The following is a 25,633-nucleotide window of genomic DNA, read 5'->3' on the forward strand; positions in this document are numbered from 1 at the left end:
AAGCAGCCACAAAACAGCACAAGCTTCACAGATAAGCCTGGGAGTCAGCTCTGCAATGGAGTTTGTCCTTGAGGATGGGAACAGCAATGTGCTTTGGGCTTGGGAGGCTTAGCTAGAGGTGGTGTTGCTTCATATTTGTAGATGCCTGCAAGGCAACAAAGACCAAGCAGAGGGTTTGCATCCCATAGTCAACATCAGGCGCTGGTATGGATGAGATTTTTTGCTGAAGTTGTCACAGACAGTTGATTTCTTGAGATCGCTGTAAGAATTTTTCTTTCCCATGTCTTTGCTAGTTCATGGAAAGAGGATCAATCTATTGTGTGTCGTCCTGCTTGCCTCTGCCAGGCACTATTGCCTATAGTCAGCCTAATACCTTTTTCTCGGAGCTTGTAGGAAGTGTATTATGCAGAGTCTTGATAGACTACAGTCTAGTTGGGTATAAGAGGGAGGCTTGGACCACACAAATCTGGTGTACTGCTTTCTGCCTTAGGATGGGAGACCACATTGCATAACTGAGCACAGGGCCTTCTACATACAGAAGTAGAGCATCAGTCTGGCCTGGCATTGTGTTCCACTTTACCTATTTCTCATTATTTGTGGGCTCCTAGCTCTCTTCCTCCAGGAAAAATCAAAGGAAAGATATTTCTCATTAATTGACAAGGGTTCTTTTTGTCAGACACTTCCTGTTGCCTTGGATCGTTCCAAAAGTAAACTCTAACCCTCTGGGCCACAGTGAACTGCTTTGAGAAATCTGAGTGTTCAGAAGGGGATAAAATGTTGTTCTTGCATGTCTGGTGGTTGTAGTGACCTGGAACCTGAAATAAAGGTGAGGGTGAGCATGAGACGGAATACCTGCTTCCTTTCGTTGTTGTGCCTTGAATGATGTGCTGCTACAGGATGAGGGGACAAGAAGTGACAATTAGCAGCTCCTTGCAGTCTGTTGGAGCAACTGAAAATTGACAAAATATAACACAAAGTACTTTCAAGTGTTGAAGGCATGCTCCGAAGGTCAGTGCAGTATCCTGGGTCTGACATGTTCACATTCTGTCTCTGATGCAGCTGATCGGGGAGGAAGAGGATGTGAGTGTGTATGATATTGCTGATCATCCAGACTTTCGCTTCCGTACTACTGACATTGTGATTCGCATTGGCAACTCAGACGGAGCCACAGCTAAGGAAGATGAGGTAGGTTCTGGGCACATTTATGTGACCATGTTGTCACCAGGTATTAGCAGAGACACTTGAAAGAGTCAATATGAGGGTCTTGGGGAGTTTAGGATTCCTCTGTGGGCCTAACTTGCTAGTTTTGTATCAGTGTCCCCTGCTGTCATGAGTAATGTATTAAATGTCTTAAGTCTGGAGTTGTAACCTTGAAACTGTTTGACCTCAGTGACAGAGTCTATAGCAGAGCAAGAACAAAGTTGAGACAATCAAACATATGCCTGAGGGTTTTTAATAAAACTCTTGCTTAGGATTTGAGAATAACTTCTAATATGAAGATATTCTGTGGGCTCCTGAGCAAGAGTGAAGGTGGATTTGTCATGAAACCAGTTTCACTTGGCAACAGAAGACTGGGGTTCTAGTTTTCATCCGAGTTATGTACATACTAATTTTGTTGAGCTGATTGATCTCCTGGGGAGGAAGAGAGAACAATTCATATTGTAGAGGATACACTTTTTGCTAGGAAACAGGCTTCCTTACTGTGCAGGGAAGACCTCCAGCTTTTGCAACTGCTGCCCTAGAAAAGGGTTAAAAGGTGTAGTGTGGCTCTTATTGTGGTTCTAGTTTCAGCAGCATGAAAAACATCCAAGCTTGCTCAGCTGACCTAAAAAGCCTTCTTCCAGTGCGAGATGCTGCTTACTGTGTGCACCCCGTGCCAGCTGTGACTTGTCTGTTCGCCCTGCGCCCGCGCTGCTGGGAGCCCACCATGACGGGTGTCAGAGCCCGGGGCCAGCTGTTGGCGCCCCGCTAGAGGGCAGCCCGCTGCAGAGCAAGGTCCTGTCCCCTGGCTGGCACAACCCCGGGTGCCGCCTGCAGAAAGGCCATGGCCCTGCAATGGCTTTGGTCCTGACCAGAAGTCAGGATCTGCTGCTGCCAGACCAGCCTTCCTGGTCCTCTCCTCCTTGGGGGGGACAGCGGAATTTTCCCCATCTCCGTGCAGTGTTGTGGGGTTTCTCATGGAAACCCTATCTGTATGATTCTTCTTCCTCTTGGCATGGTACCCCAGGACTCCAGCCTCCTGTGGCAGGCTGCCGTCATTGTTTTAGGTAGGTCTCCAACCTGGGGAATACCTGTTTCTCAAAACCTTTCTGGCTCTGCACTGAAATGCCTGGGAAAGAAGAGGGACTGACAGACTGCTTTTGTTTCCACAGCCTTCGGTCGGACAGGTAGCTCGTGTGGATGTCAGCAGTAAAGTGGAAGTGGTGTGGGCTGATAACTCCAAGACTATCATTCTGCCTCAGGTGAGGTCCTGTTCCAGCTCGCAATATCGCTGTAATTCTTAGCTGAGTGACAAATCTTGGTTTCAAATCCTGGGTGCAGAGAGATTCACTGTGTAAGGGAATCTTGTTCTATTTATTGCTGCTTTTCTATATGATAAGGTGGCTTCCTGATTCTGTTAGCGCAAGAAAATCCTTCCTTTGTCAGGAGGACTGGGCAACTAATTGGTCATCGCTGCTCTTGAATGTAGAGAATAAGAAAGTACGGGCAGACTGCTCCCTTCACATGCTGCACTGCATGTTCACAGCTCTGACCACAGCCCTGCTCCTGGCCTCCAGCACCTGCTGCTTTGCAGAGGGGTTGTAGAGCTCAGGGATCATCAGTTCTGACTTGAGCCCAGGTTCACTGTGTTGCCCAACTAAGGTACTGCTGAGAGGATTGCTTGCTCTGTCTTGTGAAATGGCATTGTAGTGTTTTCTTTGGCTAAAGAAGCTCCTCCAGAAGCTGGGCTAGAGCCACAAGTTGTGACTTAGCTAGCCTAGGGATCGGACCCAAATCTCTTCCCAGGGCAGGGAGGGAAAGGAGTTAAGTGTGAACTTAAAAGTATAGATATAGCCACACTAATCCACTTAACCCCATTGATTTGTCTTCTGTATTGTTCTAAGGTTTTTGTTGTACTGTCTTGTAGTCTTATTCACTACTCCACATACAGTTTCATCCTGTCTCTCTTCTCCTTTTTGCCTCAAATTAAGGCAGACAGCCTAAAGATAAGAAAAGACCTGCTTCTGTAGGGTCCTATCTCCGTCACTGTGGTAGAGAACACCACTGCCTCCGCTGCAGAGATCCGTTTGCAAGTAGAAAGCACTTGATCAAGATTTCTTTTTAAACCAAGCAGCTCTGCATTAATTACAGTAGAATAGTCAATGCCTGCACTATGGCAGTGGACTGTAGCATTACAAAGCAGGCTGCTGTCTCCCTTCCCCCTGTTGTCACATGTGCTTGGATCACAGGCACAATCGGAGGTCTGATGTGTGTTCCACAAAGGGCTGTTCTCGCACTGCAGTGCTGGGGCTCTGCAGCAGCTCCTGCTGTGTCACGCCAGTCCCTTCGATTCCGCTCATCTGTGTAATTATGGGAGTTGGGGAAATGTCAGGAGTGTGAATTATCAGTTGGTAAAACCGTGATTTATCAATGCCTGTCCATGTGCCCAGAGACGAGCTGTCTGGGTGCTTTTTCTCAGCTCTAAAAATAAAGATGGCATAACTGGCTAATTAACTTTCCAACTCAGATTTGGATTAGCTTTGAGGGCAGTGAGTTTTGATGGCTTTTCCTGCCTGCAGTCACTTGTGTTGAACCCAACTAACCCCTGCTGGCTGCCTGTCTCTGGGTGGCACAGGACTAGCTGAACTGTGCTGGTTCAGTTCAAGGCTTTGACAAGACAACTGAATGTCCATGTGCTTTAGCCTCTGGGCTTATACCTTGCCAAGATTAAGAGCATTCTCGGGCCCTCAGTCAGAAGCCTGTGGATAAAATGCTCCATCATGAAACTCCTAACACAGCCTTACAAAGCTGTTCTTGCTCCCCTGCCTCTATGTTGGAGCTTGTAGCTGGGATATGCCTGTAAGCCTCTGCAGGGAAACCTCATGAGAGATGTAGCCTGTGCAAAAGCATGATTATAACAGGTGAGGCTAGATGGGGTGTGGGTGGGTTCAGCTTCCAGTAGTGAAGGGGAAGAGAAGGTTTTATGTAAGAGCTTATTCAGCAGTTTGGGTTAGGCTTCATTGTCCCAGCTGAATTTTAAGCAGTAGTGACATACAACAGCTAAAGCAGCGTTGTGTGCCACAGAAGAAGAAAGCTGGTGTGGGAATGTTTTCCTGGTTCCAGCATTGTCTTTGTGGAAGGCGCAGAGTGGAGTGTGGAGGCAGCCAAACCAGGGCTCTGTGCCAACACAGTTGCTGGTGCAGAAGCACGACCAGAAATACTAACTCTGCACTCGATACCCAATACCTCCTGAACTAGCTCTGCAGTCAGAAACACTGGGGCATCCAGGTAGCTGTTTGCTGGTGCCTGCGTGCTCTCCTTGGCTGGATCCCAGCCACTGGGATGGCTGCAGCCCACCTAGAACTTGCCCTAGTTTTTCCCCAATGTCCTACTTTGAAAGGTGGAGGATGGGGCTATGGTGATTCATAATCTGTGACAGTCATTGATGAGCACATTATTCAGATCAAACACAGTCCACCCTGTATAGATGGAAGGGGTTGAAACAGCCCAACCAATCCTAGATGGAAGCTCCCTTTTCACGGGGAGAGCTGACTTGCATTTAAAAACAACTAAAACTCTGTGGTTCAGCCTAAGTTTCTTATAACTCTGCTCTCCTTTAGCACTTATACAATATTGAATCAGAAATTGAGGAGTCGGACTATGATTCTGTTGACGGCAGCACCAGCGGGGCATCCTCTGAGTGGGAGGATGAAAGCGACAGCTGGGAGACAGACAATGGCCTCATGGAAGACGACCACCCAAAAATTGAGGAGTTAGAGCCTGAGGAGCCGGCAGCAGAGGAGGTGAAAAAAGTAGAGGAACAAGTCCAGGGAGCTGTGGCTATGGCAGTTGCAGATCTTGCTGCAGAGAAAGCTGGCAAGGACGGAGCCCCAAAGAGCTTCCGGGAACTAAAAGAGGCCATAAAGATCTTGGAAAGCCTGAAAAATATGACTGTGGAGCAGTTGCTGACTGGCTCTCCCACCTCCCCAACTGTGGAGCTGGAAAAACCCACTCGGGAGAAGAAGTTCTTGGATGACATTAAAAAGCTGCAGGAAAATCTAAAGAAGACCTTGGATAATGTGGCTATTGCAGAGGAGGAAAAGATGGAAGCCATGGTGGAGACTGAGAAGAAAGAAGAAAAAGCAGAGGCACAGACACCAGTGAGGTCAGAGTGGCCCAGTGAGACACCAGTGCTCTGCCAGCAGAGTGGAGGCAAGCCTGGAGTCACCTTCACCAGTGCCAAGGGAGAAGTCTTCTCCGTGTTGGAGTATGCTCCAGGTGAGTGTGTCAGGTCAGGCCACTGCGGGATACTCTGTCCTTCGTTGCTGTCCTGCAGTGTTTCTTTCTCCAAAACCTTTGCTTCTAGGCCTTTTGGATTGGGTATCCTCTCTTCTTCTTAGTCCATCCTTTTCACAGCTCATTAACTGGGGAAGAGAAATTAAGACAACTTCTGTAGCACAGTCTGTTCTGGGACTTAAACCTGGCTTTTAGATGGCATCTCTAGGCACTACTGTAACTTGTCAAGCCACAGAAGTGGGCTTCCCCTTTGTCCACATTGGTAACTAAATTCAGAGGGCTGTGGAGGTCAGTTGCTTTCCATTGCAGGTACTTTCTTGAAAGCTACAGGGTTTGTTCAAGCTTTTTTGCAGGGATGGATTGGTTGAGAAGCAGAGCAGGAACAGCTGGTGTTCTTGTGCTGGGTGTCCTTGGTGGGTGAGTGTCCTTGTTCACTTGCGCCAATGTTAATCAGCCAAAAATAAAAAAGAGCATCTGGTTGTGTGGAACACTGGTGACAGTGGAGCCCAAGGTGCTCGGCGAGCCAGGCAGCTGGGCCAGACGTGAGAAGGAAAGGTGGCCAAACTGTTCTGAACCTGCAGGTGTGTATAAATACAGATGGGGAGCTATGCTTAGGTTTTGCAGAGAAAGGGTCATCACTTTGTGAGATGCATCATTGTCCCAGCTGTGGGACAGGGCTCCTTGTGGGGCACAGGGACAATGTTGTGTGGGACCATGAGAACAGGAGATGTGGGTTGTGGCTGCTGTACAGTGTGGGAAAAATCAGACTATCTCTAGGCTGCCTCCTGGCTCAGCACCAAAGCAAGTCAACTCTTCCCTTCCAAACTGTAGGCTTAACACATGGATAGATTGCTCTCTCAAGGAACCTGCAGCAGTTTCCAAAGGCAGACTTTAATCCCATTCTCCTTGCCCCGCAGATACCCATGCCTTCAAGAAAATGGAGTTTCAGCCCCCAGAAGCGAAGAAGTTCTTTAGCACCGTGCGGAAAGAGATGGCTCTCCTGGCCACCTCCCTGCCTGATGGCATCATGGTTAAAACCTTTGAGGACCGAATGGCAAGTGTCTGCTCTCAAATGCCTGTGTGTTAGTGCTGGGCTCAGCATCCGGATTGCTTTCTTTGGAATTCCCTGCTTAGCCTTAATCCTTAGCATTAGAGATGCAGGAATGTGTGCAGCATGTGAAATATGGCTGTAATTACTGTAAACGGCTGCTTTTGCATTCCCTAAGTCAGGGTGACAAACAATGGGGAGCTCTTCATTGCAGGAAGCCTATTTTGGGTGCTTTGCTCACTGGGCTGCCTGTCCCACTGGGCAGGAAAGGCAGGCAGGCAGCCAGCACAGGGCTGATGTAACCAGTGAGCAGCTCGGGGACTGGCCGTCCTCTGAAGCCCTGCTTCAGATCTGAAGGCTTGGTCTGCTGTCAGGCCATGGTAGAAGTGCAGCTTCTAGGGGGAAGGTGCCTGGAGATGTGTTGCTTGAGCTGACTCTTGCAAGGGCTGAGTTAATCAGATCCCCTCTCTCCCTCTATGTAAGTACAACCCTGCCAAGGTAAGAGGATGTTTCACAGTGCCTGGCTTGTATTGCCTGTCTCCACAGGATCTCTTCTCAGCACTTATAAAAGGGCCCACGCGCACGCCCTATGAAGATGGCCTCTTTCTCTTTGATATCCAGCTCCCCAACATCTACCCTGCTGTCCCGCCTCTCTTCCGCTACCTCTCCCAGTGCAGTGGGAGACTGAATCCCAACCTGTACGACAATGGCAAAGTGTGTGTCAGCCTCCTGGGGACGTGGATAGGCAAGGTAATGCTTTCATCTGCCTGTCTGTGGGGAGCAGTGGTTGTGGCAGGCTGCTTTTGGAACAAGCCACTTCCTACCAGGCCAAGAGTTTTGGATGGTTTCTGGTGTCAGGTGGTGCTTGATCTGGGGATAGCTCTGGCTTTGGGTTGTTGTAGATGTCTGGAGCGGGTAACTGGTGTAGTTTGGCTTCTGCTGGGACTGTATTTGACTCTTGTCTGTCATTCCTTGATGAGAAGCCTGTGGTCAGACCAGCCAGGCTGTGTCATGGTTGGACAGAGCAGAGATGGCAACACCAGCATGGAGTGTTCTCCTGTGTTTTGGGTGCCTGTCTCCCACACTGCAGACAAATCGTGTAGTGTGGCACAAAGTCCAGCTGGAGACTTGGAATAAACACAGCCAGGGAAATGCTGTGTTTTGGGCAGGTAGATTGGCAGGGCAGCTGGGGAGGGGTTGGGACTGGTGTCTGGTGTGGGGGGTTACAGTGTTCCAGGCAGAACTGGCCTGATGGGGTGCAGTGCTGGCAAAAAGTAACCGTTGAGAGATCGGTTGGTACAGTGGGACACTAGCACATCATGTGCTTGTCGAGTCAGTCCTTTGTTCCTGCTATGAGCCACAGGAGCTTAGCAATAGCGGTGCAGAGAAACTGGGGCCTCACTTCGTCTAACAGTTATTGCAGAGCAAACTGATGGTGCTTCAGCCCTTAATGCATTTGTATGTGCATTTCAGGGGACAGAAAGGTGGACCAGTAAATCCAGCCTCCTTCAAGTACTCATCTCCATCCAAGGTAAATGCTTCTGCAGAGCCTGAGGGACAGGAAAAGGTGGAGGGAGGAGGGGATGCAGGCTTATGAGGGTGCACACAATTGGGATCTGCTGCCCCAGTTGGGTTAGTGCTGCCTTTTGCTCTCACCTTGCTGGACAAAGCAGTGTCCTTATCTCTCCAGTTCAGCAGTCAAAGCAGGTGCAAGCTTTTATCATGCCCTGATTTCTGGCTGCATCCCAGGTCTCTGACAATGCTTTCCCTTCTTCTCACTGTGGCAGCTAAGCACAGAGCTGTTTTGCTTGTTATTCTGAGCTGACAAAGGTGACCACTGTGTCTTCAGCCAGTTACCAAAGTTAGTTGAAGTTGCTAAACTGGGCTTCATTCACAGGACTGTGTTTTATCCCCACTGAGTCACCCGCCCATCCTACACTGGGCATATTTTTGCACATGGTGATGGTGTTTATGCTCCTTCTGAAGCAGAGGATAATCGGGGTGTGTCTAGACCAGCCCCAGGGCTTCCTGCCAGAGGGCTTTGCCCTGCCATATCTAGTTTGAGAGGCAGACAGACTAACTCAAATCTCTTCCTCAAGGCCAACTTTCTGTGCAGGGAGGCCAGGCATGTGACTTGAGAAACCTTTGACACAGAGCAAGGGCTCCTGCCTTGAGTCAGCAGGTGACTCCTGCTCCTCTGAAGTCTCACAGTCCACCTGTAGGGGAACACCACCACCACGAGAAAAGCCTTTTCTTTCTTACAAAGCTGAGGATCCAAATTTAGAAAATGAAATACTGAATGTTTTACTAGAGCAACTTTGTGCTAGTGAAAAACCTCCTCTCCCGCTCCTGCTGCCTGGGCTTTGAGAGACTCATGATCTCACCTCCACCAGCTCTAATGCAGTTTGTGGCAGGCTGCCAGCAGCCTGGCAGTATTGGTGCCGTTGCTACATACATGTAATTACATTGGACCAGAAGCAAGCAGGAGAAAGCTTGATATGGGTGAGTTGTCACAGTATTCACTGTCTCAGAACTGCACTGTCTGATGGGATTATGCTGGATAGGATAGGACCTGGCCAGCTCAAAGCCTGTTACTGAAGATTGGCCTTTGTTCTGATTAAGAGGAGGAAGAAAAAAAAAAAAGAAAAAAAAAGCTTTGGGTGTGTTTGTGGGTTTTTTTGCTGGGAAGGGAAAGGAACTGTGAAACCTTTCTTCTGCCCTTTTGACCTGCTCTGCTGTCACGTGCCCTCTGCATCATGCCAGTGGAAGACTCTTCTTGCCAGCCAAGGATCTTGAATGCCGCTCTCAGTAGCATCCAAGATCCCCACTGCCCTAGCAGAAGGCCACAGACCCCTGTCCACACGAGTGCTCCCCTTGCGATACTAGTCCAGTGCATCTTGCAGGTTGCTGCTGATTGTCCAACCTGGCCTCTGCTACCTGCTTGAAGTCAAAGCACTAGCTCCCCGCAGTGTGTTCTCCTGTGGTCCCTTCCCTGCACTGCCTGCTGCCAGCCTCTGGCTGCCTACATCGGTGTGGCTGCGGGTGAAGCTGGTGTGATGCCTCAGTGAGGTGGTGCTGTGACCCTTGAACCTCAACCACCTGGGCAGAAATCAGGGCCCAGCAGTGTCTGCCTTGGATGGCAATTCACAGTAAAGTTTCTCCTTTAACCCCTTGGTCTCCCCTTCTCTTGGCAGGTCTCATCCTAGTCAATGAGCCTTACTACAATGAGGCGGGCTTTGACAGTGACCGGGGCCTCCAGGAGGGCTATGAGAACAGTCGCTGCTACAATGAGATGACCCTGATCCGGGTGGTGCAGTCCATGATGCAGCTGCTGCGCAGGCCGGTGGAAGTCTTTGAGCATGAAATCCGTGAGCATTTTCGCTGCAACGGCTGGCGCCTGGTGTCCCGCATCGAGTCTTGGCTGGAGACGAACGAGCTGGTGGAGCGGAGCCACGAACAGGCCAACGGGGCGGATTCTGCCTCCCTCCTCTCTGCCAGCGGCACCCTGGCAGAGAGCCCAGGAGACAATGCAGGATCGCTGGGGGAATACGGCAGCAGCTTGGAGCAGGGGGCAACTGCCGAACTTTCTGACTCGGCGCTCGACGGGAAGGAGGAGCTGGATGAGTCGGAGTTCATAACCTCGACACCCAACGCCGGTGATCTCCAACAGTACTCGGACTCGGAGGGCACAGGCCAAGCCAGGGGGGTAGACCTGGCCAGAGACCGAACGGACGAGGGGAAGGCTGCCCAGGACTCTGCCTTGCAGCCTAGTGTGAAACCAAAGAAAAGGAGAAAGAGCTACAGGAGTTTTCTTCCAGAGAAGAGCGGTTACCCTGATATTGGGTTCCCCCTCTTCCCTTTGTCCAAGGGGTTCATTAAAAGCATCCGCGGTGTCTTGCAGCAGTACCGGGCTGCCTTAGCAGGGGCCAATATCCCAGAGTGGACAGAGGACAAATAAACCATCAGGTTAGGGACAGGCAGGTGCAGGGGAGAAGGGAAAGCAGCAGAAAGGAAATTGGCAAACGCTGTTACCAGTAAACTGGCTTCTCCTTCCAGCTTTTCTTCCTCAGCTTGGTTTGTTCCAAAGAAGGTGGTAGGCCTGATTGCTCCTCCGAAGAAGGGTTGCCTAAGCATGAATAACTCTTTGCCCCCAGCCCTTCTTCCTTCCCCCTGTCCCATGTACGTGCTCCTCTTGCGAGTTTGACCCTGCAATGGTAAGATTTGAGACCCGCACAGAAGCAGTCTTGCAGCCACGTTCCCTCTGCACTTTCATCATGGGGCACCTTTCCGCACAAGGACTCTTCCCACCCAGCGCTACACCCAGCAGTTTGTTCTGGTGGGGTTTAAGCCAGGAGACGTGATTGCTCTAGTATCTGGAAATGAAGGGCAATGCCCTCCCAGTCTTTCATTTTTGTCAGCATTGCCATGGGTTTTATGAAGTCTACCCCAGCTTATATGTACTTAGACATTGGATTGTGTTTGCATTGAAGTTGTCTACACCATACAGAGTTGCTCTAGTCTTAGTTGTTCACCGATAGCTTTGAGGTTTTTCCAATCAGGACTTGGTAGGCAGAACCAGAGCTCTGCACTTGCACTGGTGCTGCCATGGTAGTGCTGCGGGGTTTCCATCCAGTTCTGCAACTTCTGGTTGGTTTTCTGGAAGCAATTCTAGCCATCCCCACTTCTTTTTCTCCAGAGTAAGGCAAACTTCCCTTTCGCCACCATGCATGCCTGTCTTCTAGAAATACATGGGATTCAAGGTTCTGCCCTTGTTACTTGCTTAGGTATCTGTGTCTTTTGTTGCCAGCCATCCTGGCTGTCACACAGCACTACACCTACCCCCGGATCTCAGCCTCGCCTGGGCAGGTGGCAGCGAGTGACCTTGGGATGTACTGTAGATCTAGTAGCTAGTCTGGATGGTAAACCTGGCGTGGCTGCTGCTTCTCCATCATTTGGCTGTAGATGGGTATTTCGGAGCTGGTTGAGCCAGGGTCACCCAAGGGAAAGGAGCTGTTGTGTTGTGACGAGGTCCTGTTGTAGCAGCAGCACTTTGTGACTGTTCCTGTGCTGTTACTCAGCCAGCAACTGGAGCACATCAGACACTAGTGCGGACTGTTATCAATTCCTTCCATTGCCAGCTGTTTCCCGTGGTGGCCTGGGTCCGCTGTGGCCAGCAGCGTTGTGGGCACAGCATGTACTATCCCTAATCTCAACTGCAGCGCTGCTGTGCTGCTTTGGGAAACGGTTGGCAAGATCAGCCCATGTTTCAGCAGCAGAGAGCTGTCTGAGCTGGTGACCGTGAGCACTTTGAAGCAGTGACTTGCCAGAGTCTCCTGGTCAAGACACCTTCCTGAAGCCTCACTTTCTGTGTGCACGCACTTACTTTATTTCTGGAGCTGGGAGATCACACTCCAGCACTACTGCATTTGCCCAGTGTTTAGGCTTTGGAGAAGCACCCAACTTAGCATCCATGTGGAGCACAGTCTGTCAGGGAGAGTCCATTGGTCCTTCCAGCTGGCACAGGGAGCCAGTGGTGCCGGGCTTGCCAGGGAGAGGAGTCAGGCTGAGCAGACAGCTCTGCCAGAAGTAAGGATGGAGCCAAATCTCTCCTTTGCTCTTGCTTGATATGGCTGCGTTCCCTTCCCCCCCCCCCCGCCCAGGCCAGGATCTGGCCTTCTCATTTTGAAACGAGAACAGCAGGTGAATCTCAGCACCTTTGCACAGTGCTTTCTGCTCCTTGAAACACCAGGGGCTGCACCCACTGGTCCAAATCCCCCCACCCAGCTCCCTGCACCTGCTATTTCCAGCTGCCCCTGTGATGCTCCGGAGCCAGGGGCTGGCTGTGCAAAGCCCTTCTCATGTCACCATTCACCTCCGCGATTTTGGAGGGCATGTCCTGCTCCCGGTGCTCTGGAAGAAGCAGAGCTTAGCTGTGAGTGAAGACCTGGGCCTGCAGAGCTCTCTAAGCACTGCTCTGCAGGTGGATCGCCTGTGCAGCAGCTCTGGCCCTGCTCCGGCACCGGGAGCCCTCCCTGCCCAGCAGGCAGGAGGTCTGGCAGTGCAGCAGACCCCCATCCGGTGTGCAGAGAGATGCTTTGAGGCACAGGCAGGGCCGTGCGAGCTGCACATGTAACTCACAGCCGCTTTCTGGCTGTGGCTGGTGCTAAACGAATGAATCCCTTTGAGGGAGGAGCAGGGGCGTCTCTGAAATATAAAGGGCCGATTGGGGCAGAAGGGTGAGGCTGCTGCTTCAGGGCAGGGGAAGGGCAGGCGGAGAGGCTTGTTCCACAAATGATTAAACCTCTTACTCACCAGACAAAATTGCGGTTGGTGACCTACAGATGCCAACTTCCTCTGTCCCCTGTGCCAGGCTGTGGCTGTCCTTAGCCCTGCCAGCCAGGGAGGGAGGGAGAAAAGCCTTCAGGGCCGAGCTGTGGCTGGAGGGACGGAGGAGCTCTGGAGTTCCCTGCTTCGCCCACCCTTTACTCCCTGCAGCTCTCATCTCACGGGGAAGGCGGTGGGCAGGGGCTGGGCAGGCTGCCCACCCGCCCGGGGAGGAGGGCAGGCTGCTGCGTGACCTGCTCAGTCCCTGGCCGCTGAGTCCTCCCCTTCGCCCAAGAAGTCTCTTTGTTTCCTCTGATCATAATCAAGAGCTTTTGCACAGGTTCCTGGGGCTTCCTACCGAGGAGGTGTGTACAGGCCTTCTGGAAGGGGACGCTGCTCCCCGGCTGCCGCTACCCCTGGCATCAATCACACTCCGTAGCTGGCTGTCCCAAACCGAAGCGTGCGCAGAGGTTTACAAATTTTCTAAAGCTTTTGATAATGTGAAGCTCCTGGGTGATGAGGTTGGTGGTGAGCACACTGCAGCTATGTAATTTTTTGTGTATGTATGTAATATTTAAGGGTAAGAAAATTTAAAAGGCTAAAACCTTAAAAAAAAAAACATTAAAAACACACAAAAAAAGCCAAAGCATGATGCATATTGTTAGCCTTAAAACTGGCTACATGACTGTGTGATGTACAAATGAGAGCAGCCTGTAACTGTTTTAAGTGCTGGGGTTGGGGAAGAAGCATTACAAAATCAGTTTGTAGCCTTGATTCTGTACAGTATTTAATGAAAAAAAAAAAAAAAAAAAGACCTGACTATTGAGGCCATGCTTAGAGGTGTGTCGTTCATGTGCAGATGTGGATGCTTGGTTGCTTACGATATATGTATAAAGTGCTGTGTGACCATTAAAACTTTTTTTACCTGCAGAATTTTTTTTGTTTGGCTAACCAAGGTGTAATAAAGGAGGGAAGATGACTTGCCATTAAATTTTGCCTCTGTGAGTATTTCTGACTGTTGTCTCTTTCTTTTTCCCCCCGCCATGCTTGGCACTTGCCCCGTCTCCACTGTGCATCCCTGCGCCAGGGTCTGGGCTGGACGGGGTCCCGCTGGCTGAAGTCGGCGGTGCGGAGAGGGCAGTGAATCCGGAGGGAGCCAGACAGATCTGGCAGCGAGGGGCTGCCCCCGTGGCTCCATATAAACTAGCTCCCCAAAACCCTGATTCACAGGACATCTGTCAGGCTTTTCTTACTTTCCGTGCTCTTTGCTGGTGTGTGGCGCACGCAGGCTGCCCGGTGGCTCGGCGTGTGCTGTGCCATGGCTGCTGGCTCAACTGGCTGCAGCCCTGGCCGGTGGGGCCAGACCTGGGGCGAAGCAAAACCCTTTGCAGACCCCCCCCCGGCTGGCAGCGGGATGGCTCGGGGGCCCTGGCAGCTCTGCCCTGGTGCTGCCAGCCCCTCACCTCAGCGCACAGGTAAGCATGTGATGAGACAGACACAGCCACGTCTGGGCTGCGGGGGCCAAGGGACTCCTGCACCTCCTGGGTGCTGATGGCACATTTAACCCTTGCTGATGTTTGCCCCCATGACCGCCCTCCCTGGCCCCCTCTGCCTGCAAGGAGGGGCTCAGAGGGGGCCAGTGCAGGCAGAGAAGGGCAGTGATGTTAGTGGCTTGAGACTTGTTCAAAACCAGCAGCATCTGCCTTTTGAGGGGGGTGTGGCAGCTGCTGCCATCTCCCTTGGGTGGCAGGAGCCAGGGGCTGCATGGGACGAACTATCAAGGCTCCCCAGAGGAGGTGATGGCTGCTGGCTGACAGGTTTTGGAAGTGGTTGGGTCAAGGAAGAGATTTGTGTAGCAAAACCTGGGAAATGGAGGAAGAGGGAGATCCCAAGCAACCTGCTGCTGCAAGCAATACAACTGTCCCCGGGAGAGGCCCAGAGGAGACTCCAGGGAGCCTTTCGCATGCCGTGAACCTGAACGGCTTGGCTGCGGTGAACTGTTTCGCTTGACCGAGGCAGCCAAGGGCTGTGAGCACAAGCCCTGCCCTGGGCTCTCCCCCCAGCCTCCTCCAGCAGCAGCAGCCATTCAGTATGGTGAGGGAGTTCAGCAAAGTATTGCTGAACCTGTTTTTACACCTGGCCCAACACCATGGGGGGAAATAACTTTACTTTGGGAGGTGGTTCCCAGCTGCTGCCTGCCTTGCTGGCCCAGGAACATGAGCTTGGCTCCCTATGAACAAGTGGGGCTTGGGGAACAATTGTGCTCTTGGTTCGCTGGGCTCTGCAATCCTAATGGCATAGTTCGCAGATGAATAAATGCAAACAGCCAGCACTGTTTGCGCTTCTACTTTGTACTCGAGCATTGTAAATGAGGTTTAATTACTGCATTTTTATACCAAACAGGCAGACTAGTCCCGCCCTGGGCTGTGCCAGAATGGGGACGTGTGAGCTCCCCGTGGGGCCCCTGCTCCCTGTGGAAAGCCAAACCCCTCAGCTCCAACAACCCCCTCCTTGAACCTCTTCCATGACCCCTTCCCTGCCCTCGCTTGGAGGCACTGAACATTCCCCAGGATGTCCCAAACCATTGCTGTGGGACTGGGCTCTCCGCATTGAATCAGCCCCAGCCTGAGGCTGGGCAAGGAGGCACCAGAGCACCCCAAAAATCGGGGTTGCCGGCAGCGATGCCCCATGTCCTGCCTCCGAGGCATCTCCCCCGGGAGCATCTCCTGGGGCCATCGCTCTGTGCTGGTCCCAGCCCCGAGGTGACGGTGGTCTGGCAGCACGGGCAGGATGCTGGGGAGCAAAGGGCTGCGGTGCTGAGCAAAACCTGTCCTGACAGCGCCTGGCCGGGCTGTGTGTGAGCCCAGCCCCGGCAACAGCACCACAGCCCTGCCCTGATGGCAGCTGTGAGCTCAGATTTAAAACCCAGGGGGGATTTTTTTGCAAATGCTAGCTATTTATTGCATTTCTCACAAGAATAAACTCTGCTTCTACAGGAAGCTTTGGGTAGAAACATTCTTAAAAAAATCGATTTCTTCTGTTAGATATATTGGTCCTGACCATCCCTGGGGGGTGGCACTGGCTCCGCGGCGGGTACGCAAGCGGTGCCGCTGTGTGCGTCTGAGCCGGGGAGGGGACAGGGCTGTGCCAGCGCAGCCGCCCCGGGGCCAGGACCTCGTACCGGGATAAAACACGCTGGTATCGTGCCGGCACAGAGTACCTGATGGGGCTCGTGGCTCATTTTTGGGACAGCGCTGCTGGCTGTCCCAAGGGGGTAAAGCTAAGCATGGGGGCAAGCGAGGGGATGAGCACCCACGGCCCCCCCCAAGAGCTATTGCTGTGGGAGGAGGAGGAGGAGGTTCCTGAGTGGGAGGAAGACTCTGCTGCCCTCATGCTGGGCCGTGCCGGCGGCTCAGCGCTGCGGGGGGCCGAACCCGCCTGCTCAGGAGCCGCTGAGGACGCGGCAGAGGCGGTCGTGGATCTGGCCCTGCACGGGCTCGCAGGCCAGCGCCTCACCGTCCACTGTCATGATGCCTGTGGCCGACTGTGGCTCCAGGCGGAAAGCCCGGACGGGGACGTAGTGCAGGTGGGGACAGTTCAAGTCCAGGTGGGTCCCCCTGGCCATGGCCAGGAAGAGCTTCAGCAGTGTCACACGGCTGATGCCGGCCTTCAGGTAAAAGAGATGGATGCAGCCGTCGTGCAGCTGGGCTGCCGGTGCCATCAGCAGGTTGGTGCCCAGGTGGGACTGGTAGATGGCATAGACGAGGATGAACTCCTGCTCGGGGACCACCGTCCAGTGCGCCGGCACCGGCTGGCACAGCGGCACCAGGAGCGAGTCGGCAGGTAGAGCCCCGGCCGCCTCCGTGCCCGCCGGCGGCAGGATGCAGCCAGCCTGGCCATTGGTGACGGGCACGTGGGGGTCCCCGGGTGCCGGGGGGGTGCCCTGCTCGGGGACGGCAGGCAGGTAGGAGAGGCGGCCCTGGTAGACCCGCAGCTTGGCCAGGCACTGGAGGGTGCCCAGGGTGAAGCGGGCATTGCCCAGCCGGCGGTACTTCTCGCTGTCAATGTCCACGTCCGAGATGAAGCCCCAGCCGAAGCCGAGGAAGGAGAAGAGCCGCTTGCCCGAGGCCGTGCTCAGCGAGACCAGGTCCATCTGTGTGTGCAGCCCCTTGCACAGGATGAAAGTGCAGTTTGTCAGCAGCTTCTTCTTGGCAACGTGATCGTTCCTGTGAGGGACGGAGAGGGTGAGTTTGGGCTGGACCCCGCTCAGGGCCTCTCCTGCTGTCCCAGCATCCACATGCAACCCTCACCCTGGTGTCATGGTTGGGCCATATCCCAGCTGGGTGACAGTGTCTCTCAGGGACAGCTGCTGCGAGAGGTTTTGCTGGGTGTGGGAAGGATAAACCAGCTCTTGAAAGAGGGAACCGAGTTGGGGCTGCTGGGCCAGGGCAATCCCGGTCCGCCCAGCATGCAGCGGGATCGGCTGTGCCCCAGGGTGGATCCTTTGGGGTAAAGCTTTGCCACACTCAGAGCCTGGAGAGGAGACAGGGCGTGGGGGGAGCTGGGGTGAAAGGATGCAATCCGAGTGCTGCAGGGAGGTGGGGACCTGGGGGAGCACCCCTGTGCTGGGCATCCCAGCACCCTTCCCTGGGGCTGGAGCCATGCGCAGCCTTTCGCTTCCATCCTCCCGCCTCGGTGCCAGCGCAGCCCCATGTGCCAGCCGGTGCAGTGCCGGCAGTGGGTGCCCCGTGGGGCCAGGGCTCACCCTGCATAGTGGTTGATGGAGGCGGCCAGGGCATTCCCGGAGCCCCCCGGCAGGATGCACAGCGGCTTCTTCATGGTGTCCACCCAGTCCGGCCGCTCCATAAGCCCATTCACCACCTGTGGGGACGGAGGGAGCTTGTGGCACCCGGGGCTGGGCAAGGAACCCAGCGGCCCCCACACAGCCCAGGGCGGGAGCAGGGCCCACAGTGCCCCCGGCAAGGGCAGGTCCGAGGCCATGGCTGCCCTGCTTTGCTCCAAGCTAGGTGCCATCTCTCCTTTGCCATTCCCTGCCTGCCTTCGCGTCTCCAAGCTTGGCTCCTGCCCCCGGCATCCCTCTCCTCCCAGCTCTGCGACCATCCTGGCCGGGGGGATGCCCCGCGGTGCCCCTCACCTCGTACAGCAGCCCGTCCCCGGCCATGACCACCAACGTGTCCCACTGCGACAGGTCCTCATCCCGCACCTTCTCATGTGCATGGTGGGGTCTCTCTGCAGGGGAAAGTGGAGAGAGTTGAGCGTTGCCCTCCGTCCCTCTGTCCTGCCTGCTGCCACCCCCCAGATGGTGACCCCAGCCCCACTTTCCCCATGGGGGTCCCAGCCAGGGGTGCAGGAGGTGAGGCAGTCACCCACAGTGAGTGCAACTGTGTCCCCTTGCACCCTTTGCCACCACCGCCTGTGACAGCCCCACCCATGTTGTCCAAACCAGCCCCGTGGGAGTCAGAGCCGTGGCGATGCGGGGGGTTCGAGGCCCTCGGAAGAGCCTGTCCCGGAGCGGCAGCACGCAGGTGGGATCCTGGGAAGGGAGGAGGAGGAGGTGAGGGAGCTGCTTGCGTACTCACCGGTGATGAAGACGGTGGTGGCGATGTCGGCCTCGGCCAGCATGGGCTGCACCACCGCCTGGAAGTCCTCGAGCGCGCGGCCGGCGCCGCTCCGCGGGTTCAGCAGCACCAGCGCGCGGCAGGGCCGGGGCAGCACCCCGTAGCTGTCACCTGCGTGGCGGGGAGAGCGGGGCTTAGGGTGGTGGGGCTGCAGTACCGCCCAGGGAGGGCTTTGCCAGCCGGGGCAGCGTTTGCCACGGCCCCACAGGAAGGGGAGCTGCCCCTGATCCCCACAAGCTCCCTGGGCTGCATCCCTACCCAGAGGCAACGGGAGGTGAGCAGGGATGGAGGGTCCCTGCTGAGAAAGCAGGGGAGGTGGCAGAGATGGGGACACGGGCTCCTGCAGGGACTCATCTTGAGCTCTCCCGCAATCAGCAGAGATGTTTAACGCCCAGGCCGGAGCCCCGCAGCAACCCAGCAATGCTGCAGTGGAGCCAGGGCTCCGCAGCACCGGGCATCCCTGTGCATCCCAGGGCCGCGGGGCGCTGCCGGCTGCACTTTCGGACACGCTGAGGGAAGAAGGGTGGAAGTAAAGAGGAGGTTTGAAACCCAAACTTCCCAGGGGCACCTGGCCCCAAACACCCTCGGCTGTGAGTTTTCCCTGCTGAACCCCACAGCTCACGATGCAGCTTGGTCCCCCAGTGCGCAGGGAGACAAGCACAGGGGGGATGAGGGCCAGGGGGACTTGAGGTCCCAATTTCCCTCATCCACCCCAGATGGAGCAGGGCCAGGCCAGACACCTGCGCCGGCAGACGGACGCTTCTGCTTCTCCTGCTCCCCACAGGGCTCAGGTTTCACACGCGAGGGCCCAGTCGGGCTGTAATTACAAGCCTGGCAGGGATCCGCATCCCTCTGCCCCCACCATCCGCCTCCAGCCCAGCGGTCCCCGCGCAGGGGAACAGGGTGAGCCCGGGCTGCAGCAGCCCTGCGATGCGGTGGCACCCGGTGGAGCTGGCGGCAGCGCGCTTGAGGACAGGACCCCTGGGTGCTGCTCAGGCACCCCGAGCCCTGAAATGAGCAGGGTAGCTGCCTCGAGCTCCCGCAGCGCCTCTGGAAAGCCTTGGCCCTGCAGGGTGAAGCCAGTTTTGGGGAGGTTACGGGATGTCCCCACCAGCTCTGGGCCCCCTAAGCCGTGATCTGGCCCCCGGGGGGGGTAGCGGGGGCCTGCCCGGGCGCGTGGGCTCTGCGGGACAGCGCGGGGGCTGTGCCTGCTGACTCAGCAGAAAGAGCTCTCCATCAGGCGCTGAGTCACCAAAGCAGACAACATTTCCCGGCACTGCCCCGGGCCGGGAACCCCCCTCTAACCCAGGGCAGGGAGGCTGGGGCTGGCTGCCTGCCCCTGCCTTGTCTGCACACTTTGATTTGAGCTGCTTGAACACACAGGCAGCATTTTTACAGCTAAAGCCCCTCCTGCTGCCCGCACCAGGGACGGAGGCAGGGAGAGGGGAGCCTGGGGTGACGGAGGTCCCCACGTGTGCCACCTCCCCAGGGTGATGCCCAGCATCACCCCGGTCATGGCCTCGCAGAGGCTTCCCCACCAGTTTGGCAGAGCTCCACGAGCTGCCCCGCCGGGAGGCACGCCATCTCCGTGCCCATCCCAGCCCTGGGGAGCACACAGAGCTCTGCTGATTTCGGTGCCATCAGGTTGATTTTTCTGCCCCGGGAATGACCTGGTGAGGCTGTCACCCTCCGGGCTACCTCCTTGTCCCCACGCCAGCCGCTTGGGACCTGCCACGGATCCCACAGCAAAGGTCTGCCCACAAGAGCCCCAGCAGCCAGGGCTGAGCCTGGGTCCAGGCGCTGGCTCCGGGCCGGCTCACCCCACCGCCGCCCAGGGCTGGGGGAAGCTGCCGCCTGCCCCCCACCCTCCCCGGCCCCGTACCAGTGGGCACTGGACACGCGGGGACCGGCCGCCCTCAGGGATGGTGGTGAAGGGCCACAAGCAGCTCAGGTCAGGGATAACGGGCGGCAACCCCGGGGCTGGGCTGGCCCTGCTCCCTCCCCTCCGAGCCTTCCCCGGTCACTACTGGCACTAAAAATCCTCTACTGAGAAATGCAGCCAAGCCCCCAGGACAGGGGTTTTGTGCTCTAGCCCCAGCTGCCGGAGGCAGGTGATGGGGTGCTTTTCCCTCTCTTTCTCCCCCCCACCTTGGAGGATGCAGAGTGAGAGCACAAGGCACTTCAAGAGCCTAAATGCAATTTTTAAACTCACAATGTTTCTCATCAGCCACATCGTTTCTGACATGCATATGGAGCTGCAGCTGGGTCTTGCTTGAAACTCCTGCCTGGACCCGTGGCTGCTGCCCCGTGGCCTCCGCTGGGCAGCGGGGTACAGCTGGGACCCCAAGGACCTGCTCCTTGGCTGGAGGGGGAACGGCGAACCCTGCTCAGGGCACTGAGGGATGCTGCAGCTCCGTCACCAGGGACAGATTACTGGTACCAGGGTGTGAACAGGGATGGGGACGTGATCTCAGCGCAGGACCAGTGACACCAGCAGCACCAGGCTCGGCCCAGGCTCCCGTGGCAGGAGCAGAGGGTGCTGGTTCAGAGCCAGAGCCCAGCAGCGGCCATGCTCAGGCGGCTGGGGGGCAGATTTCAGCAGCATCCCTTTTCCTTGCGCAACACTGGCTGGTCCCTGGCACCTCAGCAAGGCTCAGCCACTTCCCAGCACAGCGCGGTTGCTTTCAACCTCAAACGCTGAGCAGAGCAGACACTGAGTCAGCAGGAGGAAGGGGCTCCAGCTGCTGCCAGTGCACAAACTCTGCTCTCCCCCCTCCACTTACACTCCCCCATGGGACACGTGTCCCAGCCACGCTCAGGCAGGGATCACGCTGCCACGGCTCTGCCGTCAGCAGCTCCAGCTGCTCCGCTGTGTCCCCACGTCCTTCTGGAAACTCTCTGGGCACAAGGAACGAGTGTGCCAGGCTGGCGGGGGACAGGGCTGTCCTGCCCGGTGACCCAGCTGGCATGAGGCTGGGATAGACTGGGGCATGCCCGCTGCATCCCGCCTCCGCAGAGCATCACCTCCACGTGGCGAGGGGGTCCCCCGAAACAGGGGCTTGCAGCAGGGTAAGGTCCCGCTCGCCGCCAGCAGTGCTGCCGACACGCTGTGACGCTGCAGCCACTGCCAGCAGCTCGACGGCAGCTTCCTGCCACAGCTGGGTGCTGGATTTCCCCACCGAGACACAAGCCCAGGGGCGGTTTGCTCCTTCCTGGCCAGCTGCAGGGTGGGACACCTCCCTGCATGCTGCAGACAGCCCCAGCTTTGCGCTTATTAACTGCTGAGGGACTTCTTTGGGGGGTGAAATAAGGAGGGGGAAGCTTCACACCCTGCTGCAGCTCTCCGCAGGGCTTATCCCAGAGGATGCTGGAGCTGAGATGACACCAGGACAGGATCGCTGGTGGCTCCCTGGGTCCCCTCCCCACGGCGACAGGGTGGCAGGATTGCTCCGCACGGACTTGCACGCAGTTTCCCAGCACGGCCTTATCTGTCCCACACATGCCATGATGCCGGCACGTGAGGGTGCGTGCGAGTGCAGGGTGTGGCGAGAGGCATTTTTATCTCTGTCCCAAACTGGGGGAGGAGGAGGTTTGCAAATCCTGCTGGCCCTCAGCTAGAAAAATAACTGCAAAATCCCACACCACCTTCTCCTGGCCTCCTTCCTCCAGCTCCCCCAAGGCTCCTGCCGTGCAATGAGCTGCTCCTGCCCCAGCACCCTTGCACCGCCTGCTAAAAGGGTGAAGGTTTTAAAACGCCTGGAGACTTACAGCTGCAGCGTTCAGGCTGGAAATAGAGCTGGGGAACTGGGTTTGCCCTCGCCCCTTTCCACTGGAATTTTTTTTTTATTCTTTAGGAAGAGTAGCAGAAAGTTGTTTTGTAGCTGCAGGTCATGTAAAAAAGCTGCATTTTAAAATCCAAGCAGGGAAGAGCGGGGCTAAATGCGATGTGACAGGATCCCTCTAACTGCATGCCTCTTAATTTCCAAGTCTGATCAGTGCGACTGGACAGCTAAATAAATGAAGTAGTGCATATAATTGAATCTCTGCTCAGATGTTCAAATATATGCCAGCCTGCCCTGCCCTGACTGCGGGAGCTGGGGGACTTGGCCCCCGAGCCAGCCGCTCCCCTTCGAGCTGGTGACAGCTCCCGGAAGGGAGAGGGAACCGAAACCCGGACCCCTCCACACTGCCCTGGGACCCCGCTGGGCCCCGGGGGGTCCCGGGGGGATTCAATGCCTGCTCCCAAGTGACGGATGGGACCTGCCGGGGACGGTGCCTGGCTCCCGTCCTGCCTGCGTCAGCAACGATGACTTTTTTTTTTTCCTCTTGGTTAATGCTGCCCTTCGGAGCTCTGCTAGTTATTGAACCGAAGCGATGCGGGGGTGGGGGGCGTGCAAAGGGCCCCCGTGGTGCGACCACGTCCCTGCTGCCCCTTCAATTTAAGGGAGAAAGGGGGCTGAGCCCCCTCCCGGCCCCCGGGCTGTGCACAGAGATATCCCCGTCCCCCCCAGGACCCCGACCTGTCCCTCCGGGGCCCGACCACCGCGCAGCGCTCCCGCCGCCGGCCGCCAACCGCGTCCCCACGCCGCCCCTCGGGGACCGGCGTCCCGCGTGGGGCCGGGCAAGGGAGAGCTGGCGGGCCCCGCGCCCCCGGGCGGCCGCTGGCCCCGGCCCCGGCCCCGGCCCCGGCGCGACCCCCCGCCCGCTCCCGGGGCTCGCCGCCTCGGGACCCGCCGCGGAGCGGGGACGGGTCCCCCCCCCTCGGGCGAGCGTGGGGCGGCCGCGCCCGCGGCGGCTGGGTGCTCACCGTCCTGCGTGGGCACGGCGGGCACCGAGAGCTCCCGGATCCTGCGGCTCCAGGCCTGGGCGATGCTCAGGTTGCCCTCGGCGTCGGGTCCCCGGCAGACGCGGAAGGTCCGCTCCAGGCGCTGCCGGGCGGGCGAGCCCCAGCGCGGCCCGCGGACCGGGTAGCAGACGAGGGAGAAGCAGGCGGCGGCGGCGGCGGCGGGGAAGGCGGCGGAGCCCACGCAGTCGGCCAGGCGGAGCGCGGCGTCGGGACCGGCCGAGCCCCCGGAGGAGCCGCCGGGACGCCGCACCTGCAGCTCCCGGGCCGTCAGGGCCAGCGAGCAGGCGGCAGCCCCGGGGGCCGGTCCCGCGCCGAAGACGCCTTGGAGCAATACCGGGCTCCCACCGGGCTCCGGGGGAGCGCGGCGGCCGGCGGCCATCGGCGGCGGGAAGGGGAAGGGGAGCGGGGCGCACCGGGGAGCGCCGCCCGCCGCTGCTCGCTGCTGACACCCGCCGCGCCGGCCGGCAATGGCAGGCGGGGCGGCCCCATTCATAAAAATGGAACCCACCCCCCACCCCCCGCCGAGGGGGCCCGTCCCGGGGCTGCCCAAACCCCCCGGGCCCTCCCCGCAGCCTGCCTCAGTTTCCCCAGGCGCCGCCCCGCGCCCGGGGCGTGGTGTCCGGCAACGCACAGGCCCGCACGGGCAGGGGCACCGCGCCCGCCCCAGCCCCGCCGGGCCCCGCCGAACAGCGTTTGGCACCGTTTCTGCACCTCCCCGCCGGGACGGGGCGAGGGGAGCGGGTGCCTGGAGAAATCACGGCACGGCGAGGGCGGGGGAGGACAGCGGGCAGCTGGCGGGGGGCACCTCCGGGAGAGAGGACGGAGGGGGGCGATGTCCCGCCCGCCACCGGTGGCTCGCCGTCGGGTATCCGTGCAGGTGGGAGGGTGCCACGGGCATGGAGCGAGCCCCGCGGAGGGAGGTGGGCTGTGCTGGGAGCCCACCTCGGGGCACGCAGCGCTGGGGATGGAGCTCAGGGAGCCTGCCTGGAGGGTGCCGGCACGCCTGGGAGCCGCTCCGTGCCCGCGACCGCTGGCAAAAATCACTGACGGCAGCTGTTGATGGCGAAAGGACCGGCCTTACCCTCCCAAGGGGCTGCTGGGCTCCGGGGGGGGCTGGCCCAGCTCAGCGAGGATTTTTTTTGCCAACCAGTTCCCCATGGATGTAGCTCTGCTCCACGCGCTCCAGCTGGCCCTTTGCTCTCCTGAGACTCTAACCAAAGCAGAGCTGAGCCTCTGCACGGGGAAGCGGGTGATAAGCACTCGGACACGCGCCGTGGGAATGGTAAGGCAAGCGGAGAGGTGCCCCAGTCCCACCCTCCGCCTCCCCTGGGCCTTCCTCATCCCTTCCTCATCGCTCAGCCCCCCCTTCATGGCAGCGCTCACACAGGTTTTGCACGCCGCGTGCTGCTGGGCTGGCAGCAGCCTGAGACCTCGTAACCTTGAACTCGCACCTCAGGGAGGCATCGCTCTTCACACTTCCAGCAATTTAATTAGCGGTGAGCCCTCAGCCCTCTGTCCCCACTTAAACCCTCTGGAACCTGCCAAAAATTGCAGAGAGGGCACGGGATGACCACCTGGGCGGGTAACGCAGTTAAGTCTTGTTTTCCCAGAGTGACCTAAAACGAGAGCCGAGGTGCCATGATTTGGAGCTTCGCACTTTCCAAAAAGACTTCCCTGGGTGCTATGCGTTCAAAGGGATGCTTAGAGGGGGAGGTGGGGCAAAACCCGCTCCCAGCCATTTGCTGGCTGATGCTTTCGGCTGGGGAACCGCAGCACCCGCAGCTGATTCTGGGTGAGATTTAGGCATGGCTGCTTCGCCGGCCACTGCCGTGCCGCGGTCCAGCGTTTGTAAACAGCCTGTGTTCCTCGGCAAGGTGTCATGGGAGGAAATAGCTGGATGCTGGGGAATGCAACGTCCCGACCTGCCCCTCACCCTTCTGGATGACTAAACCACTCCCAATTTCCGCTCAGGAAGGCACAAGACATGGTGGGAGGATATGAGAGCAGCTGTCACACTGCTCCTGGCAGGTGCCACGAGGCAATGGAGCTGCTTTGGACTCTGTCCTCACCGTGCTACATCCGTCCGTGGCTCCATGCCGCAGGGGTCTCCTACCCTCCCTGCCTCTGCTGTAAATAGGAGTGGAATGCCTGGCCAGGCTCCACTGGCCACGGCCGTGCTGTGGGCCGGGGAAAGGGGCTGAGAGCAGCTTCATCGTGAGCTGTCGAAGCCAGCAATGCCACAGCACTCGGGCACGGGAAGGGTTAGCCCATGGGGGGAAT

At 57.2% G+C, this 25,633-nt stretch overlaps 2 protein-coding genes across 2 annotated transcripts in view; one reads left to right on the forward strand and one right to left on the reverse strand.

The window, feature by feature from the left end:
- Positions 1 to 13,876, forward strand: part of UBE2O (ubiquitin conjugating enzyme E2 O) — a 68,218-nt gene extending 54,342 nt beyond the window's left edge. The window contains exons 12-18 of the mRNA XM_075719712.1: positions 1,060 to 1,185; positions 2,373 to 2,462; positions 4,821 to 5,478; positions 6,414 to 6,550; positions 7,091 to 7,294; positions 8,018 to 8,075; positions 9,739 to 13,876. Of these exons, the coding sequence (XP_075575827.1) occupies positions 1,060 to 1,185; positions 2,373 to 2,462; positions 4,821 to 5,478; positions 6,414 to 6,550; positions 7,091 to 7,294; positions 8,018 to 8,075; positions 9,739 to 10,502 (2,037 nt within the window). The 3' untranslated portion in view covers positions 10,503 to 13,876. The remainder of the gene's footprint in view (positions 1 to 1,059; positions 1,186 to 2,372; positions 2,463 to 4,820; positions 5,479 to 6,413; positions 6,551 to 7,090; positions 7,295 to 8,017; positions 8,076 to 9,738) is intronic.
- A 1,909-nt stretch (positions 13,877 to 15,785) lies between these two features.
- Positions 15,786 to 23,732, reverse strand: SPHK1 (sphingosine kinase 1). Its single transcript, XM_075719783.1, has 5 exons — positions 23,315 to 23,732; positions 18,469 to 18,618; positions 18,024 to 18,118; positions 17,634 to 17,749; positions 15,786 to 17,094 (listed from the first exon to the last, which is right to left on the reverse strand). The coding sequence occupies exons 1-5, from the start codon at positions 23,730 to 23,732 to the stop codon at positions 16,311 to 16,313; spliced, it is 1,563 nt and encodes a 520-aa protein (XP_075575898.1). The 3' UTR covers positions 15,786 to 16,310.
- Between the last annotated feature and the right edge of the window lie 1,901 nt (positions 23,733 to 25,633).

Source organism: Pelecanus crispus, chromosome 12 (genome assembly GCF_030463565.1).
Source record: "Pelecanus crispus isolate bPelCri1 chromosome 12, bPelCri1.pri, whole genome shotgun sequence".
Classification (NCBI taxonomy): Eukaryota; Metazoa; Chordata; class Aves; order Pelecaniformes; family Pelecanidae; genus Pelecanus; species Pelecanus crispus.

Bases quoted from the DNA above. Each gene is read 5' to 3' on its own strand.
- SPHK1 (XM_075719783.1), bottom strand. From the start codon at position 23,732: ATGGCCGCCGGCCGCCGCGCTCCCCCGGAGCCCGGTGGGAGCCCGGTA. The intron at 18,619-23,314 runs GTGAGCACCCAG...CCCGCCACGCAG, and splicing joins CGCCGTGCCCACGCAGGACG to GTGACAGCTACGGGGTGCTG. The intron at 18,119-18,468 runs GTGAGTACGCAA...TTTCCCCTGCAG, and splicing joins CACCACCGTCTTCATCACCG to AGAGACCCCACCATGCACAT.